Source organism: Cyprinus carpio, chromosome B25 (assembly GCF_018340385.1).
Source record: "Cyprinus carpio isolate SPL01 chromosome B25, ASM1834038v1, whole genome shotgun sequence".
In the NCBI taxonomy this organism is placed as follows: Eukaryota; Metazoa; Chordata; class Actinopteri; order Cypriniformes; family Cyprinidae; genus Cyprinus; species Cyprinus carpio.
The window spans coordinates 23,270,582-23,289,676 of NC_056621.1; the positions used below are offsets into that span (position 1 = coordinate 23,270,582).

The 19,095-nt window shown below is 36.9% G+C and overlaps 1 protein-coding gene across 4 annotated transcripts in view; it reads left to right on the top strand.

Moving 5' to 3' along the window:
- pamr1b (peptidase domain containing associated with muscle regeneration 1b) overlaps window positions 1–19,095 on the top strand; it is a 169,191-nt gene that overhangs the window by 24,931 nt on the left and 125,165 nt on the right. For 2 of the 4 annotated variants that reach the window (XM_042753305.1, XM_042753306.1), the window contains exons 2-3: window positions 9,945–10,054; window positions 11,579–11,704. In XM_042753305.1, coding sequence (XP_042609239.1) covers window positions 10,033–10,054; window positions 11,579–11,704 — 148 coding nt within the window. In that variant the 5' untranslated portion in view covers window positions 9,945–10,032. Of the gene's footprint in view, window positions 1–9,944; window positions 10,122–11,578; window positions 11,705–19,095 lie in introns of those variants that run through there. The other 2 variants (XM_042753304.1, XM_042753307.1) reach the window with 2 other exon arrangements.

Consider the following 19,095-nt stretch of genomic DNA (forward strand, 5'->3'; position numbering starts at 1 on the left):
TTTTTACCTCATTACAGCTTAAGAAATCTCTTAGGCCTTATCCTTTTCTGTCAGTTTTAGGGACAAAAAAAAACCTAGTACAATTTGTAGGGCCCAGACAACATGATTTTATATAAATAGGTTAAGAATTATGTTAATTGCAACATAAAAAGATAAAAAACAAATACACACTCGTGGACTTATATTTTTGTTTTTAGTCTGTAAATAATTTTAAACTAATTTGGTACTGACCTATGACAGACATCCTGTGACATTACATTTATCTGAATTTACACAATCTCATGGATGTAACAGTAAAACAGTTCAGCTCACAGATGAAGACTAAGCTGTAATGCAGGCAAAAATATTTTCAAATTCTTATAGATCAATAAAATCGTTAAAAATGCTTTTTCACAGAGTGCATAATTAGGCACATTGATATTCTAAAATTTTTTTTTCCCCAAGCACATTTTACCAATTCCAAATCACATTAGTCTTAATAAATACTATACATTTGGTATTTAATCATTTATGAGTGATATATAATTATCCTTTAAGGCTGGAAGTGAATATATTCAGGAGTGCTGAATTATTAGGCATGTTTTCTTGCCATGCATTGGTCATAGAGCTCATTGTAGCGGCTCCTCAGGTGTTGAAATAGATTTGTTATACATTATACAGGTTCACACGTACTCCATTTGCAGTGCGTATACAGTATGTGTATGCGGTGCAGAAGCAGCAGCGAGAGTGCATTATTGTAACATGAAAGCACATTAAAATAATGCTTGAGCGCAAATCTCTCTGTTTGCACACAGATATCCTTTGTTTTGTCACAAAACCAGACAGGCGTGCTCAGATACACACTGCTCATGCCCGGAGAGAGTGCACGCACTTAAAAAGTGTTTCCTCTGCTCAAACTGTGTCCTGTGCACTCACAACTCTCTCTATGCTCATGCGCAAGATATTCATTATTTTCTCATCTTTCTATTTCTAACCTTTTCTGTTCACATCTTTTACCGTGTGCAGTGTGAACACCCTGATCCATTAACATGGGCTCGGAAAAAATACGGATTACAGAGAGAGCTTGTGAACCTGGCGTTACGTAGGCATATGGCCAGACTGTCCTGTACTCACGCTCCATTTAGGCACACTTCATTCTGGCTGGTTCAGATAGCAACACCAAACGTGCAGTGTGTAATACCAATCATGGCCACCACCAGATGGAGCTATAGGATTACTTTTAAATAATTGTTGAAACGTGTAGAGCGTTTAAATCATTTATAAAAATCTTTCAAAGAAAAGTAATATGTATTTTAAAAAGCTAATGAATTTGACGGGTAATATAGTTTTATATAATCATTTCACAAATGTTTTTAGATCATTAAAAGGATTTATTAAAATGGTTATAGATCATGAAAAGTGTTGGCAACATTTTATAATAAGCTCTCTTGGTTTACATTAGTTAATGCATTAACTAACATGAAGTAACAATGAACATTCTATTTTTCAGATCATTTATTAATCTTTTTTATTTTAGTTAATCCTATCATTAAAAATATTAATGTTAATGTTATTTCACAGTACATAAACTATCTTAAAATAAAACTGTAAATAAAAAATGTATTAATAAATAATGTATTAAAATATTTTTTAACTAAGCTTTAATTAACATATGTGTGTGTTAAATGATATAGTTAAATAATATAGTCTTCAACATTAGTACAAGCTAAGTATTAACAACATATTTTTACTGCATTTGTTTGTGTTAGTAAAAAAAAAAATATGTTAATTCATGGTACAGTAACTAATGTACATTGACTATAAATTTTAATTAATAATGTAGTAATCCATTTTGAACATAATATTAACTAAGATTCATAAATGCTATATAAGTGATGTACATGTTAACTTATATAATGTTAAAAACTAAATCCTTATTGAAAAGTGTTAGAATAATTTTAGAATAATATATATATATATTGTTCTTTGTGTGTGTGTGTGTGTGTGTGTGTGTGAGTGTGAGAGAAAGACAGATAGAGAGAGACTCACATTAATAAATGCCATACAATTGTTGTTAATGTACTTTGATATAATTAATGTTAATAACTGAAACCTTATTGGAAGTGTTACTCAAGTTTTATATATTGGGTTGTGTGTGTGTGTGTGTGTCTCTTGATGGTTCGGATTAACCCTTTTCTTGCTGTATCCCTTAGATCCAAACTGCTAAAGTAAGTGTGCCCAATCCTGTTCCTGGCGATCGATTGTTCTGCAAAGTTCTGCTCCAACTCTAATCAGTCACACCTACCTTTAATTTTCACGTGATCCTTAAGACCGTAATTAGTTGCTTCAGGTGTGTTTGACTTGGGATGGAGCTAAACTTTGCAGGACAGTCAATTGCCATTAACAGGGTTGGACACCCCTGTGCTAGAGGGTTGGTGTTGCTTGCAGCTATATTTATTATTATTATTATTAGGGCCCGAGCACCGATGGTGCGAGGACCCTCTTGTATCTTTTCTGTTTATTATTAGGGCCTGAGCACCGGTGGTGCGAGGACCCTCTTGGAATTGCTCCGTTTATTAATATTCTTCCGCTTCTTCTTCTCCTAAATTTATCGCATTTTTGAGGGCCTAAACATGCTCCAAAACTCACGAAACTTTGCACACACATCAGAACTGGCGAAAATTTATATCTGATATAGGTTTCAGAAGTGAGTGTGGCAAAATGGCTTGATAGCGCCACCTGTTAAATTTCAACGGAGTGCACCACGAGCTACGTTTCACGTACATGCATGAAAATCGGTACACACGTGTAACACACCATTACCTACAAAAAATGTCTCTTGGTACAAAATCCAAAACCCAACAGGAAGTAAGTTATTTTGAATTTCCTGTACTATTTTTGTGCAGTTTTTGCCATTTCCATGCCTCGTACTTTGACAAACTCCTCCTACAGTTTTAATCGGACTGTCTTTAAATTTGGTGAGGGTCATCATAAGATCTTTGTGATGTTAAATTGAGAAGATTTTGAGTTTTCGTCAAGGGGTGTGTCCCTGGCGGCCTGACAAAATTTGATGTTTCGCCTGGAAACAGGAAGTCGCTGTAACTCAGGCAAGAAATGTCCGATCTGCCCCAAACTTCATACGTGTGATAGGTTTTCACCCATGACCAAATTCAGTTATAGTCATAGCACCACCTGCTGGTAACAGGAAGTGACATGGTTAACACTGTTATGGACTCCTAGGAACATATTAAAAAGTGTCAGTAAGTGCTAAATACACTGGCAACATGCTAAGTGCTAAAGTGCTAAAGCATCCTATTAATGCAGTGAAACAGGAAGTTACTGTAATTCAGGCATACAGTGTCCAATCTGCTCCACATTAAACAAGTTTGATAAGAGTCCAGTCCTGAACACATCAACATGCCCGTATTCGATTATAGTCATAGCGCCACCTGCTGGCAACAGGAAGTGGCATGTTTAACACTGTTATGGACTCCTTGCAAATAATAAAAAGCATCAACAAGTGTTAAATAGGCTGGTAAAATTCTTGAAGCATACTAAAACATGCTAGCAACACTTAGCTCAGTGTTAAAACATGATACAAATGCAGTGAAACAGGAAGTAGCTGTAACTCAGGCATATAATGTCCGATCCTCCACAAATTTCACAAGTTGGATCAGAGTCCTGGCCTGAAGACATGTACATGTTCATATTTGGTTATAGTTATAGCGCCACAACACATACTAGCAACTAGCAACACATACTAAGTGCAAAAGCATGCTATTAATACTATCAAACAAGAAGTCGTTGTAACTCATGCATACAATGCCCAATCTGTGCCAAACTTCACACATTTGACAAGAGTCCTGGCCTGAACACATCAACATGCCCGTATTTGGTTATAGTCATAGCGCCACCTACTGGCAATAGGAAGTGTCATGTTTAACACTGTTATGGATTCCTAGCAACATATTAAAAAGTGTCAGGAAGTGCTAAATACACTGACAAAATGCTAGAAACATACTAAAACATCCTAGTAGCACTTAGCTAAGTGCTAAAGCATGCTACTAATGCGGTGAAAAAGGAAGTTGCTGTAACTCAGGCTAGCAATGTCTGATCTGCCCCAAACTTCACATTTTTGACGAGTCGTGTCCTGAACACATCAACATGCCCATATTAGGTTATAGTCATAGCGCCACCTGCTGGTAACAGGAAGTGTCATGTGTAACACTGTTATGCACTGCTTGCAAAATAATAAAAAGCATCAACAAGTGTTAAATAGGCTGGAAAACTCCTAGAAGCATGCTAAAACATGCTAGCAACACTTAGGGGCAGCTGTGGCCTAATGGTTAGAGACTTGGATTTGTAACCTGAAGGTCGCAGGTTCGAGTCTCGGTGCTGGCAGGAGTTGTAGGTGGGAGGAAGTGAATGAACAGCGCTCTCTTCCGCCCTCAATACCCATGGCTGAAGTGCCCTTGAGCAAGGCACTGAACCCCCAGTTGCTCCCCGGGCGCTGGATATAGCTGCCCACTGCTCCGGGTGTGTGTTCACGGTGTGTTCACTTCTCACTGCTGTGTGTGTGCACTTGGATGGGTTAAATGCAGAGCACCAATTTCGAGTATGGGTTACCATACTTGACAAATGTCACGACTTTCACTTAACTCAGTGTTAAAGCATGCTATTAATGCAGTGAAGCAGAACATTACTGTAACTCGTGCATACAATGTCCAATCTGCCTCAAACTTCACAAGTTTGATTAGACTCCTGGCCTGAAGATATCTACATCCTCATATTTGGTTATAGTTATAGCGCCACCTACTGGCAACAGGAAGTGACATGTTTTACACTTATACACTATTAGCAACACAGTAAAATATGCCATTGTGTGTTAATCATGCTAGAAATATTCTCAAACATGCTAGCAACACTTACTATGTGTTAAAAGATGTTATTAATACTATGAAACAGGAAGTTGTTGTAACTCATGCATACAATCCCCAATCTGCCCCAAACTCCACATGTTTTATAAGAGTCCTGGCCTGAGCACAACTAAAGGTAAATATTCAATTATAATTATAGTGCCACCTACTGGTGACGGGAAATTACTTGTTTTACACTACCTTAAATAGGCAATGTACAATCTGCCCCAAACTTCACATGTTTGGTGAGAGTCCTGGTCTGAGGACATCTACATGTCAATATCCAGTTATAGTCAAAGCGCCACCAACTGGCAGCATGAAATATGGCACAAATATTTACCATTTTATAAGCATATGGCCCAACGTTCGAGGTGCGAGGACCCTATTGGAATTGCTTCATTTATTATTATTATTAGGGCCCGAGCACGAATGGTGCGAGGACCCTCTTGGAATTGCTCTGTTTATTATTATTATTAGGGCCCGAGCACCGATGGTGTGAGGACCCTATTGTATCTGCTTTGTTTATTATTATTATTAGGGCCCGAGCAAACTTTGCACACTCCTCAGAAGTGGTGAAAATTTACATCTGATATGGGTTTCAGAAGTGGGTGTGGCAAAATGGCTTTATAGCGCCACCTATACACTTTCAACGTAGTGCGCCTCGAGCTGTGTTTCATGTACATGTAGGAAAATTGGTACACACATGTAACACACCAATACCTACAAAAAAAGTATCTTGGTACAAAATCCGAAAACCAACAGGAAGTCTGTTATTTTGAATTTTCTCTACAAAATGAGTGTTGTTTTTGCCATTTTCAGGCGTTGTACTTTAACAAACTCCTCCTAGAGATTTATTCAGATCAACACCAAACTTGGTATGCCTAATCTAAAGGCCTTTGCGATGTTAAATTATGAAGATCTTGAGTTTTCGTTGAAGAGTGTGTCCGTGGCGGCCTGACAAATTTCGATTATTCGCCATGAAAAAGGAAGTTGCTATAACTCAGACATACAATGTCCAATCTGCCCCAAACTTCACATGTTTGATAAGACTCCTGACCTGAACAGATCTACATGCCCATATTCAGTTATAGCCATAGCACCACCTGCTGGCAACAGGAAGTGACATGTTTTACGTTGTACAAAACTACTCCTAGAAATTTAATGACATCAACATTTTATGTTGGTCAGTCTAATCTAAAAGTCTTTGCAATGTTAAGTTGTGGAGATCTTGAGTTTTTGTTAAAGGGCGTGTCCATGGCGCTGTGACAAAATTTGATGTCTCGCCATGGGAATAGAGGTTGTTGTAACTTAGGCATAAAATGTCCGATCTTCTCCAAACTTCAGATGTTTGGAAAGAGTCATGGTCTGAAGACATCTAAAGGCCAGTATTCAGTTATAATCATAGCGCCACCTGTTGGCCATATGACAGATCATGCAGGAAGATTGGCAGATATAAATGACTTTGACATATTCCATTTATATTTACAACTTCAAATGCATATTTCTCGCCGTTCACTTTTTACTAAAGCCACTCGCTGGTGGTGAGCCCAGGTGCGAGGGCCCGTTCATCGCTGCTTGCAGCTTTAATTCTTCTTCTTCTTCTTCTTCTTCTTCTTCTTCTTCTTCTTCTTCTCCAAAATGAATCACATTTTTGAGGGCCTAAACATGCGCAAAAAGTCATGAAACTTTGCACACGCGTCAGACCTGGTGAAAATTTATGTCTGATATAGGTTTCAGAAGAGGGTGTGTCAAAATGGCTCAACAGCGCCACCTATTCTAAAAAAATCAGCAGCCCTCGAGCTATGTTTCACGTACATGTACGAAAATTGGCACACATATGTAAAGCATCAATGCCTACAAAAAAGACTCTTGGAGCAATATCCGAAACCCAACAGGAAGTCAGTTATTTTTTATTTTATGAGCAAATTTTGCATCATTTTTGTCATTTGCATACCTTGTATTTTAACGAACACCTCCTAGAGATTTATTCAGATCAACACCAAATGTGGTATGCCTAATCTAAAGGCCTTTGCGACGTTAAATTGCGAAGATCTTGAGTTTTCGTTGAAGGGCGTGTCCATTGTGGCCTGACGAATTTCGATGTCTCGCCATGAAAAATGAAGTTGCTATAACTCAGACATACAATGTCCAATCTGCAGCAAATTTCACATGTTTGATAAGACTCCTGACCTGAACAGATTGACATGCCCATATTCAGTTATAGTCATAGCGCCACCTATTGGCAACAGGAAGTGACATATTTTACGCTGTAACAAACTACTCCGAAAAAATTTTATGACATCAATTTTTTTCAGTCACTCTATTCTAAAGGCCTGTGCGATGTTAAATTGTGAAGATCTTTTCGTTAAAGGGCGTGTCCATGGAGCAGTGACAAAGTTTGATGTCTCGCCATGGGAATAAATGTTATTTTAACTCAGGCATAAAATGTCCGATCTTGCCCAAACTTCACACGTTTGATAAGAGTCCTGGCCTGAACACATCTGAAGGTCAATATTCCATTATAATCATAGTGCCACCTGCTGGTAACAGGCAATGTCTTGTTTTACACTAACTTAAACATGCAATGTCCAATTTGCACCAAACTTCAAATATTTGGAAAGAGTCATGGCCTGAAGATATCTAAAGGCCAATATTCAGTTATTATCATAGAGCCACCTGTTGGCAATAGGATACGTCATGCTTTATCTCTATTTGGTACCATGTTGCCTCCAGGCAAAACAACATGTTTTTGATTGTCCTCTGTCTGTTTTTCTTCTCTAGTCACATTTGATCTCGCGAGTGTCCGTGAGATCACGTCTCACACTGTGAAATTGTTCCTACAACCAACAAATGTGTGGTCTCACGGTCTGCTCGAATTGTCTAGTGTTTGCGTTGAGAGGATTATAAGGCTAAAAATTGGTTGAAACACTCTTCATGTCTGTGGTCTCCCATGGTTTTAAAATTGTTTAAGATTTGAAAATCGTGTAGTGTGCAGCCAGCTTCAGCTGGTGCAGTTTCTCCAGAGGGGCTGCAGGAGCTCTGATGATGACACCGCTGTTTCACAATTCACTGCATAAATTCCAATAATTCTCACAAATCTGTCTTTTTAGTACAGTAAAAATTTGAATTATTTAGATACACACAGACATCAAGAACAGCATATGAATCTCAACAATGGTGACAATCAATAAAATGCTTCATGCTGCAATGCATGCTGGGTAATAGCATAGTAAAATCTCCCATCATGTACTGCAGCATGAATAATTATTGTCACCACTGTTGAGGATCGTATGATAAGTGTTCATGTCTAAAAGTCTGAGCAATAAAGTTCCTACTTTTTCTAATAATTATGAATTGCGGTGACATTTGTTTAATTGGATTTTTTTTTTTTTTTTTTTTTTTTTTTTTTTGTGTTTTTGTTGTATGTTAATGTTTATAAATAAAGAAAGAAACCTTCATGATATTGATTAGAGTGATTTAAAAGCACAAAGTGTACGCTCATCTGCTTTCTCAAGCTTTTAATTCAGTAATGCACAAATGTTTGTTGTGACACAATATAACAATTGTTTAAAAGCAAACTACATTGAATTACTAAAAGGCCAAGAGCCCAACTAAAGCAAAACACTGATCTCCATGGTGGGTCTTTTTAGAACAGTAAAAGCTTTTTTACTGTAGTCACAATGTTGTATTGAGTCACGTTTATCAAAAAACACTGATAAAGGCAATACCTCCACTTTATTGGTATTTAAATAGTATATGTTTATGTTGTACTTTCTTGAACAGATGGCACTGTATTAAGCAGTATATAAAAAGGGTTTCTGTTGCTCATGAAAAGGTTTCCGAAGCATCTGTGTATTTGACAGATATTGCATTTTATTCATTTCATCTGTGATAGAGCATGCAAACACTGTGTGAGCATCACTACTGGGAGCAGAAAGTGTCCGAGTTGATGGCTCTGTTTTCAACTCTGCCCCTGACTGCAAGCGGCTAATCTCATTGACCACCATCTGTAGCCATGGTTCAAGTTGAACACACCTTTTGTTTTCACTTTCAGGACATGTACACCTCACATGACTCTGTATTTTAAAAGTGCACTTTTCATCCATATACAGTAATTGCCTACAAAAGAGTCATCTTTACTGGAATGTAAAGAAATTTGTTTTTCAGTTTGCAACGTCTTTCCTTAGGCCATGTCCACACATACACAGGTATTTTTTATAAAGTTTTTCCTTTTTCCATTTAAAAAAATCTCTGTCCACATAGAAACACAAAAGCATGCTATGAAGCACTGTCAAGAGCATGCCAAGCCAACAGGTGGCAATACCAGGTGGTCAACCGTAAAGCCATGTTGGCCAATCAGAAGCCTGAAAAAGTTTCCAGTAGGCAGAGATAACAATGCATGCTCGGATGTCACAAGCCAAAATCTTCGCTGTCTACATAATGAAACTGCAACCAGAGTTTTTGAAAATCTTCACCCTGGCAGGAGTGGCCAAACCACGAATGGCCAAACCGCATAGAAAAAGCTGTGGTTTTGAAAATAGCCACGTTTGTGTGGACAGGGCCTCAGTCTAGTTGTTCCAAGTCATCTCTCTTGGATGTGTTGTAGATTGCTCTGTTAATGTTGCTCTGTTAATTTGCCTTCGCCTTCATCTTCATGTGTGTTTTTACAACCACCCATGACATGCTGCGGGAGGGATATTAAAAATACACTGATTTGAATGATTAACTCTAGGCTTGGAATATTTCTTTATTTGAATGAATACGAACATTTCTGGTCATTTGATTTCCTACTTAAAAAGAAATAAAAATAATTAAATTAATTAAACTTATATGAGTTAGTGCAACTAAACTATGTCCAAATTACTTAATTAAACCAAATTATTTAGGCATGTCTACTTACAAGCAAGCTAAATATTCATTCATTTAGAGTGAATCCTTAAAACAATTCTCTATATTATTGTTTAATATAAGAATGTCTCTTACAGTCATTTGATAAACACAGTGTATGGTCAGTTTGTACTCTCTATGATACTGTATTTTACTTGTTAGATTACAGGTTCCTGTACAACTACTGTCCAGGACCCGAGTGGAGTGTGATGTGTAGAGGATGCTGTGAATATGATGTCATCCACTGTAAATGTCCTCTTCAAGGGTCTTCGGTAGGTTATGCAGTGCCATGCTGTCGTAATGCTGTAAATGAATGCGATCCCTGCATCATCCATCCCGGTGAGCAGATAACACATCAACACATTTACAACTGTTTCTCATTTTTCTCTTCTTGTGATAAACATTTTTATGGTTTGCCCATGGTCTAATAATAGCTACATTTGATCCTATATATTCAATAATTAAACAGCTTGAAAGCAATCAGGCACCTGACAGAAACATTAATGTCATACTGTATATATTCTATATTGTAAATATTCCATTAGCCCAACGTGTGTTATGATTTGTTGTTTTTGACATTTGGAACTCTGGAACTTGTTAACTAAGAATAGAATGTATTCACTCTAATCCGATTTAATGGTTAAAGTGTTTTTTATTTTATTTATTTTTTCTCTGAGAAATAATTTGTTACATTCTTGACTGTGTGATGTCTGTAATGAGTTTTACAGCAACAGGAAAATTAACTGGCCTGGTCTTTAAAAAAAATATCTGTACATGATTTTTGCAATCTAAGAATAACAAAGGTTTTTTTTTTGGATCTAGGCTCTGTGTACTAACTAAATGGATGATTATTAATGTCAATTATCATCAGCCATTACTTTAATGTTAACCATACTTTACTTTACTGTTAACCATAGAGCAGGGGTTTCTCTGGTCGCCGTAGTCCACTTTCCACTAGAGTTTTGCTCCAACCCTAACCTAACACACCTGAACAAGCTAAAAAAGGTCTTCAGGTCAGGAGTTTGATCAAGGTTGGAGGTAAACTCTGCAGTAAAGTAGATCTTGAGGGCCAGAATTGCTTGCTATCCAAGGACTCTTAAGTATGACTGTAAACGTTAATAGGTTAATGTATGTGATTAATTTAATAATCCTTAATGAGTTAAAATAATTTAACACAATTACTGGACAATTACTTTTCAGCAACAAAATTACTAAAACAGAATTTAAAATCTAACCCTTTAACTCAATTTCGCTTCTCTGTTTGTGATCAGATCATTTTAAGCCTTTAAACTCCGAGAAAGGTTTCAGTCCAATGATCCAGTAAGTGAGTGCATTCAAATAATCAGGATCAAAACACTGTTGATGTTAAGAAAAACAGCCTCATTACATCAGTGGCCTGTTGCATAAAGCTAGCTGAACAAACAACAAGTTGACAAAACCAAACAAATCCAACCTGGTTTAGATCAGGTTCAGCAGACTCACAAAGCTCGATATGAACATTCTCAGTCAACTCAGAGTTTGAGCCAGATTTTGTGATTAACTCTGTGGAACATGTGCACATGAAAGTGTGATGTGTGCAGCAAACAGCCAATCACTCCAAATCCTTTGGACCGCGCAGCCCATGACACCTTTAGCAGCACAGCTGGAATTATAAGAGGGCACCTGCAAAGCACGTTGTTGACTTGTTTGTCTAATGGAGATGGCTGGTTTAAATCTTCTATGCTAGTTTCTCAGAACCAAATCTCAATATTTAATGCCTCTTTTTAATTCTAGGTGTTTTCATTTTTCCTCTTCAGGCTGCAGCATATTCGAGAACTGCAAGCGCTGCAACAATGGCACATGGGGCCCAAGGGACGATTTCTTTGTAAAAGGGCAGTACTGTGCAGAGTGTCGCCCAGGCTGGACTGGTGGGGACTGTTTAAGTAAGATCCTTACACTTAAGTTTTCATGTATTCAAAGTAATGATATATAGTCGTTCTCTTCAGCGTGATTGTGAAATGCTCAGAGTTTGTTTACTTAATCATGATGCCGTTTTTTCTATTTAAGATCAGCCAGCTTACCTGGGTAAGCATCATTATACTGAATATTTTTACTCATATGCAATCTCACTGACTGGGAAGTAAAAACATACAATTATTCCTGTATCAATTTCCTGTGTTGGTCATGGGCCCTGTGTCTCACCAGAGGCCCATTCTTCATACATCGCTTAATACATCTGGATGATTTGAAAGATTTGAGATCTTCTAATCATGATAACTGATCTCTGGGTAATTTTGTTCTTCAAATAAATTTGCAGATTTGATTAAAATATCTGGATTAAGTTGTCTGAGATTATTGCGCATTCTCATGTTTCCCAATAGAGGTCTTCACAGTGCGAGTCATCGGACTCCGAGAACACCCGGCCGTGATCAGACACTGCTTGTGTTTTTTGTAACTTGCAACTTGTAAAATTAGGAAAAGAAAAGTGTGAGTCAAAAAACAAACAAACAAACAAAAACCGATACGTTCATGAGTGAAAAAAGCTAAAAAAACGAGTATACAGAGGTAAAACCTACGGGCACCTCTTCTGTCTGGGCATCCTTCAGCACCACTTTATTAAAGATAAAGACAAACACAGCTTAGCGAGCTGATGTTTATTTATTTTTTGCATTGCATTGCATATTTAGCATTTAATATTTAATTTCTATTTTTTTATGGCAAGGCACAGATTGCACACTTCAAGATGTTTTGTGTTTGTTTAATTAAGTCAGATAGCCTGTCATGCATGGTTTTGTGTGCAGTGGGGAATCAGATCAATATTTTCTATATAAGTTTATTTTATTTCTATGTTTTATGTTTTAAGTGTCATTTTGAGTTCCTGTTCCTACTATGTGACATAGTAGTAAATAAAAGTTGAAATCTCAAAAATGCTTGCAGACTTGACACACTCATATTTAATATACTTCAAATCAGCAACAAAATATAAGGTGAACTGTCACATGAATGTTTTCTATGACGCTCAAATTGCGTTAAAAAGCATATTTTAGGTTGATCCAGGTAGCACGCATGTGCAGTCTCAAGTGTGTGTCATGTTTCTATGGCAACCAGTGAGGGACACAATGACTTCGACCGCCAAACCGCGCTTTACATTTTCTCCCATTTTTATAATAATATAAATGAACCGTTTAATCTTAAAGTTTTAGTGGTCAGATTCAGACTTGACGCAGAGCAGAGAGCACAGATATGATAGCAAATAAATAACGTCAGCGGCCATGGCACTGAACGAGCAGTCATTATCATAGTTCAAAAGGGCAAACAGTCGAAGTTATTATGCGAGTTACCTCGAGTCAGAATGTACATTGAAATAACAGCTGAAATAATGAGTGGATTAAGCTTGGACTTGGAATAACGAGAGGAATAACATGGATAACTTTCTTGTCGGAGGACTACGGCTCCTTAAATTAGGTAAGACAAAAAGTTGTATTTTTCGCAACAGGTTTATTGACTTGTAATAGCAATTTAAGGTGGAATATGTGACAATCGGGTCCAGTCGGGTCTGTGTCTTCCCGGCGGGTTCGGGTCCAGCTTTCAAATAATAGACAGGTCTGGGTCAGGACCGGGTAGGCATTTCTCGGATCTACACAGGTCCGGGTCCAGCTTTTGAAATAATAGACGGGTCCCGGTCGGTTCGGTGTAGTACATTATGGGTCTCTTTCGGGTTCGGGCACGAATTTTTAGACCCGTGAAGACCTCTATTTCCTGAATAGGGCAGATGTATTGATACTCGAAACCAAGATCAGCAATGCAGCGATTGGCTGGTGGCAAGACAGCAACTTAATGACATCATATAATTAAAAAAGACACCTGATGAAAAACTTGACAAATTTTTGGACCTTTATTAGTTAACAACCAAGTGAACAAAAATACATAAATATTATAATAGGTAAATGAAATGTGCATTGTTTTCAGTGTTTTTTTTTTACATGATTCCCTGTTATTTATATTCACAATTTCTAGTATTTGTACATGCTTTACATTTTTATTTTAATGTTGTTGTAACAAGCAGTCCACTGAAGGCAAGTTTAAGATGAACCCAAATGCTGCTTTATTACAAAGTAATCCAAAATCCATACAAACAAAGGAAGGCTTGGCATGAACAGACTTGAACAGACCTGACTTGGCATGAACAGATTTTAACAGACTCACCGACAGCATGTTACAACATCAATACTTGACAAGAGACGATGGCAACATGAGGGCTATATATATATATCAAACAATAGAGGTCACATGACAAGAACCAACCAATGAGAGACAGGACACATGACTAACACCATCAATGAGAACATGACACATGAACCAAAGAACCAATAGCATGATAACATGAGGGCAAAGGAATCACATGACTAGACAGGGACCATGACTAAACTTCAAAAAAAGGCATGAAAACATGAACATGAAACAATCCAAAAACCCCTATTACATATCCCCCCTGTAAGGGTGGCTCCAGATGCCTTAACAAAACCCAAAACCTAACAAGTCCAGGAGGGTGGTAGAGCGAAGGCAGAACAGGGGGAGGGATGGAGGGCCAGGCCCATGAAGGGGAACAGAATCAGAATCACATAACAGTGGTGGGCCTGGGCCGTGGAGCAGAGGCAGACAGTGAAACGGTGGAGCAGAAGTCCGCCAAGTCAAATTCAGAGGAGCATGGATCCCTGGAGTGGGAGGCAGAGCAGGGAGCCCTGGCGGAGTAAAGGACCACCAGGTCAGCAGAACATACAGCAGCAAAGATTCCCAGATGACCTCCACAGCAAAGCGGGTATCCACCAAGGCGGATCAGACGGGACTGGAACAGAGAGCACAGAGAGGTTAACAGTGGCCTCTGTGGCCATAACAGGACAGGTAGAGAGTTCATGGAAGGCCTCCATGATTATTAAAGGGCAGACTGTATGTTCATGAACGGCCTCCATGGCCATAACAGGACAGGTAGAGAGTTCATGGAAGGCCTCCATGATTATTAAAGGGCAGACTGTATGTTCATGAACGGCCTCCATGGCCATAACAGGACAGGCAATGAGTTCAGAAATGGACGCCGCCACCTCGGAAGGTTCTGCAGTAAAGTAAACCAACATTTGAAGTAGATCAAACCTTTCTTTAAAGTTGTCCTAAAACCTGTTCTGCAAGTTTGAAACCCTCATAAGACTGTCCATATGAAAGAGCAAGAGATTCACACCTTTATCTCGACCCCCACAAGCTATACAGAACTACCCCAAAACCCCCATCCCCCTCCAGCTGAACTGAGCTCGGTCTGTTTTTTGGCTGAGGAAAGGTGTGTTGTCATGTTACTGGGTTGAAAAATGGCTGCACTCATAGCATCCCTACTCTTTTTATTCATTATTTTCTCGCAGCCCATATTATTATTTTCACTAGACCAAAATAATAACAAATTATCAGTTTATAATTAATCATTATTTTTGCGAAAATCATTGTTATTTGTGAACGTAGGCGTTTGAGGAAGGCTTTAAGACCAAGCGGAATCCTCCGTCAGCTGCTCCCGCTTCACAGCGAGCGGGACTCATGCTAACTATACCCAGCTTCAATGTACTCAAGTTTTGATTTAACTAAATCAATTTGAGCGAATACAACTCATTGATCATGAGCCCAACATTTAGCAAGGCAGGAAAACATTCAGTCTACCTGAAGGAAGACGTATTTCATTGAGCTAATGCTGTTAAATAGAGATTAAAAAAAATAATCTAGTGTAGGCTATTCTTAAACTTGGAGCTCATTATATTGAAGTAAAAATCCAAACACCAGAAGCAACCTACACTCTCAGTGTTCTTTAATTGAAAAGTATGCATTTTATTTATTCACAGGCTGTATGGTTGAAATAGTATTATTTTAGTTGAAAACTTTGTGCCATTTAAAAAAAAAAATGCATCATAGAAATGTTTCATAGACCTTCAGTTGTCATGCTTTAAAATCCAATGCCATTTGTAATTTCACTGTATTTTCACCTCCTAAATTACTACCCCAATTCTATAATGGTAAAATTTATTCAGGCCGATGGCGTTTTTTATGACATTATTTATTTTTAGAATAATTGTATCCTACATAAATGGGTGAATCAAAACAAATATAACTTTTTAACTGCAGGCAGATATAGGCCTATATTATTGTACATTACAAATATTTGGATCGTCCCTTATTCTGTCCCTTATTTTATTTAAGAATAAATACTTATTTTCTTCAAGAATAAACATTATAAATAAATAATAAAAGAAAGAACCTCTATTAGTCCTTATTTGTAGGTTGTAGGAGATATGCGAGCGATTAATAGATGTAAAAAAGAAAAAAGTGGGTGCTTGGTTTCAGAAAACAAATACAGCTAGTAAAAAATGCTATGATGAAAAAGTCATGCTAACTTATTAATTCATAGAAATAATTTAAGCAATTAAAACCTTTTTTATACTAGATTCAACTTGAATTTCAATACTGTTAAACTGACTTTAAAATATCAAGGAGTTTATAAGTTAACCCGGTAAAATGTCAAGTGCATGTTAAATAGCCTAAATGAACTTGTATCTAATATTGTATCTGAAGACCTTGATTGCATGTTAGCATAAACCTAACAATATAATTTGATTTTTTTTCTTTTTCTTTTTTTTTTTTTTTTTTTTTCTTTTTCTTTTTTTTTTTTCTTTTTTAAATGAACAATTCCTGTATAAAATGTGACAGCAACCTTTATATCAAACATTTTGAAATCGTCCACAGCTGAACAACGCGAGAGGCCGATTGAGCGCACGGAGTGAATGTGATGCACAAAGTCATTTTCAGATGCAATGGAAAAATAAAGCCGGATAAAAACACACAAAAACATGCTAAAAAATAAATTAAGTTTGTGATAGTTGCATTTTATTACATTCAGAAATAATAACGGCAGGCCTTATAATGCTATAAGCTAAAGTAACAACAGGATATTTTTAGTTCCCTTCACTTTACAACAAATCCTTTAAATTCAACAAATTTATCAGAACAGAACAAGAATTACAAATATATAATTCTAATGGATAAATATAATTGCAGTATATAATAATATAGGCTTATAAACAAACAAATAATAATAATAATAATAGTTAAAAATAGTTTAAAGCGATACATAAGGTAAGGTTGGGCTTATCTCTCTCATTCCGGACAAATCCAAACATGTTGCCCATTTGAAGCTAAACTCTTATTCATTAGGTAAAACAGGATTTGGATTTCACACGTGTTTCAGTATCGACGAAAAAAAAATCATAATGAGCAAAAATATGCTAAAGTGGACTGCTGCTCGCGCCTCATGGCTTGGTGAACAACTGTTTCCACTGAATATGTGCGCGTGAGGCACCAGCGCGATCAAAGTCACAATTCACAATTATTGGTCACACAGTAAAGGCATAATTCAAAAATGCAAAGTGTTAGCAATTTGAAAAGTCAAGAAAAATAACAGAGTGAATAAGAATTATTTGTAAATGCTGAACCGTTCTCATTTCGCTCTGCAAATGGAACCTGAAGATTATTATAAGTGTTTTTTTTTTTTTAACCAAGAATGAACCGAAATGAAAACATTTAGCTTTTAATCCATATATATATATATGAATGAACCGATATATATATATATATATATATATATATATATATATATATATATATGTATATGTATGTGTGTGTGTGTATATATGTATGTATGTAATGACTGTTTAATAACAATAGCATGCATAAGAGCCTTTGTGTAAAGGCCTTTCTTAAAATTTTTGATGAGTAGACTGTAGCCTAAGACTATCCTATTTTTTTAATGGCTTTTAAGGATGTTATAATGTATATTATAATATTATTGTTGTTTTACATCTTCCTTTCATTTCACAATTACATTCAGTTCGCAATCCGTCCCTTTGCGCCACCTGGCGGTAGTATAGCGAATGATTTTAACACGTGACTGACTTGCAGTTAACGGCGCGGCCCTGCGGCGGTGGTACGCACGGCGGTATTACCCATTTTGGTTGTCTACCTACTGTGTGTACTCTTTTGGTGAAGAAAAAGTACAGACTTTTGAGTGTGTAGTAGAAGATTAGGCAGCTTTGGGACATACTATAACGTCATAAAATTGCATCTTTAAAGGACCGCTCTGTCGCACCCTGTCACTATAAACTGGTCTGTCAATCATCTTGTCACAGTTAACATCGTCCACATTTAATTTAATTTCCTACCATACTGGAGAGAAAATAAGTAGCTTGTTGATCTGCCAGTTGCGGGTCTTTCATGTGGAGAACTATACTCATTTTCTGCATAATGATGCATTTAAAAGTTAGCGACCAAATGGATGATTATAAAAGTACACATTGCTGTTGCAGATGAAATATAACACAGATAACAATATATATATATATATATATATATATATATATATATATATATATATATATATATATATATATTTTTTTTTTTACCAGTTTATATGTTTATTTTTATTATCTCAAACCCCTGTAAACCTCTCTACCTAACCGTTGATCGTGCGCATCCGCCACGTTTGTAGTTTTTCTAACGCCATTTATTCATGTGTAGTTTTAGACCGAATCCTTCACCAAAGCGCAATGGATTGTGGGCAATTTTAGCCATTAGAGTGTGCACAGATCCACACTTCAAAAATGGACCTGATATAGTAGACCATCCGGGGGCTTTTGGCATACTCTTTTCAACATACTATGCTTTGGGACACTCTTATTCTAATCTCACATACTATTTAGGATGGATAGTATGAACATTGAGACGCAAGGCTTGTCATTCCTTTCAAGTCTCAAGTCAAATCCCAAGTCCTCAAAGAGTTTACATTTACATTTATGCATTTGGAAGACGCTTTTATCTAAAGTGACTTACAGTGAATTCAGGCTATACAATTTTTTTATTTTTTTACCATGTGTGTTCCCTGGGAATCAAACCCAAACCTTTTGCGCTGCTAATGCAATGCTCTACCACTGAGCCACAGGAACACAGAGTTAAAGTTAATGAGATAATTAAGTGACTAATTAAATGATTATTGTGTATTAGTGATGAACACCTGCTGTTAACAAGCAGCATCAGTGAAGAAAACTACAAATTACTTCAGCCACAGCCTTGGATGAAATCTATGGAGAGCCGAGAGTGCCACTTAAAAATAAATGAAGAATCAATTTATTGATTTTGTAATTCCATCATCAGTCTCTTTATTGAATTTTAACATGAAATAGGAACAAACAAAACTCCCCTTCACATATATATATAAAAAAAAAAAAAATAATAATAATAATAATAATAATAC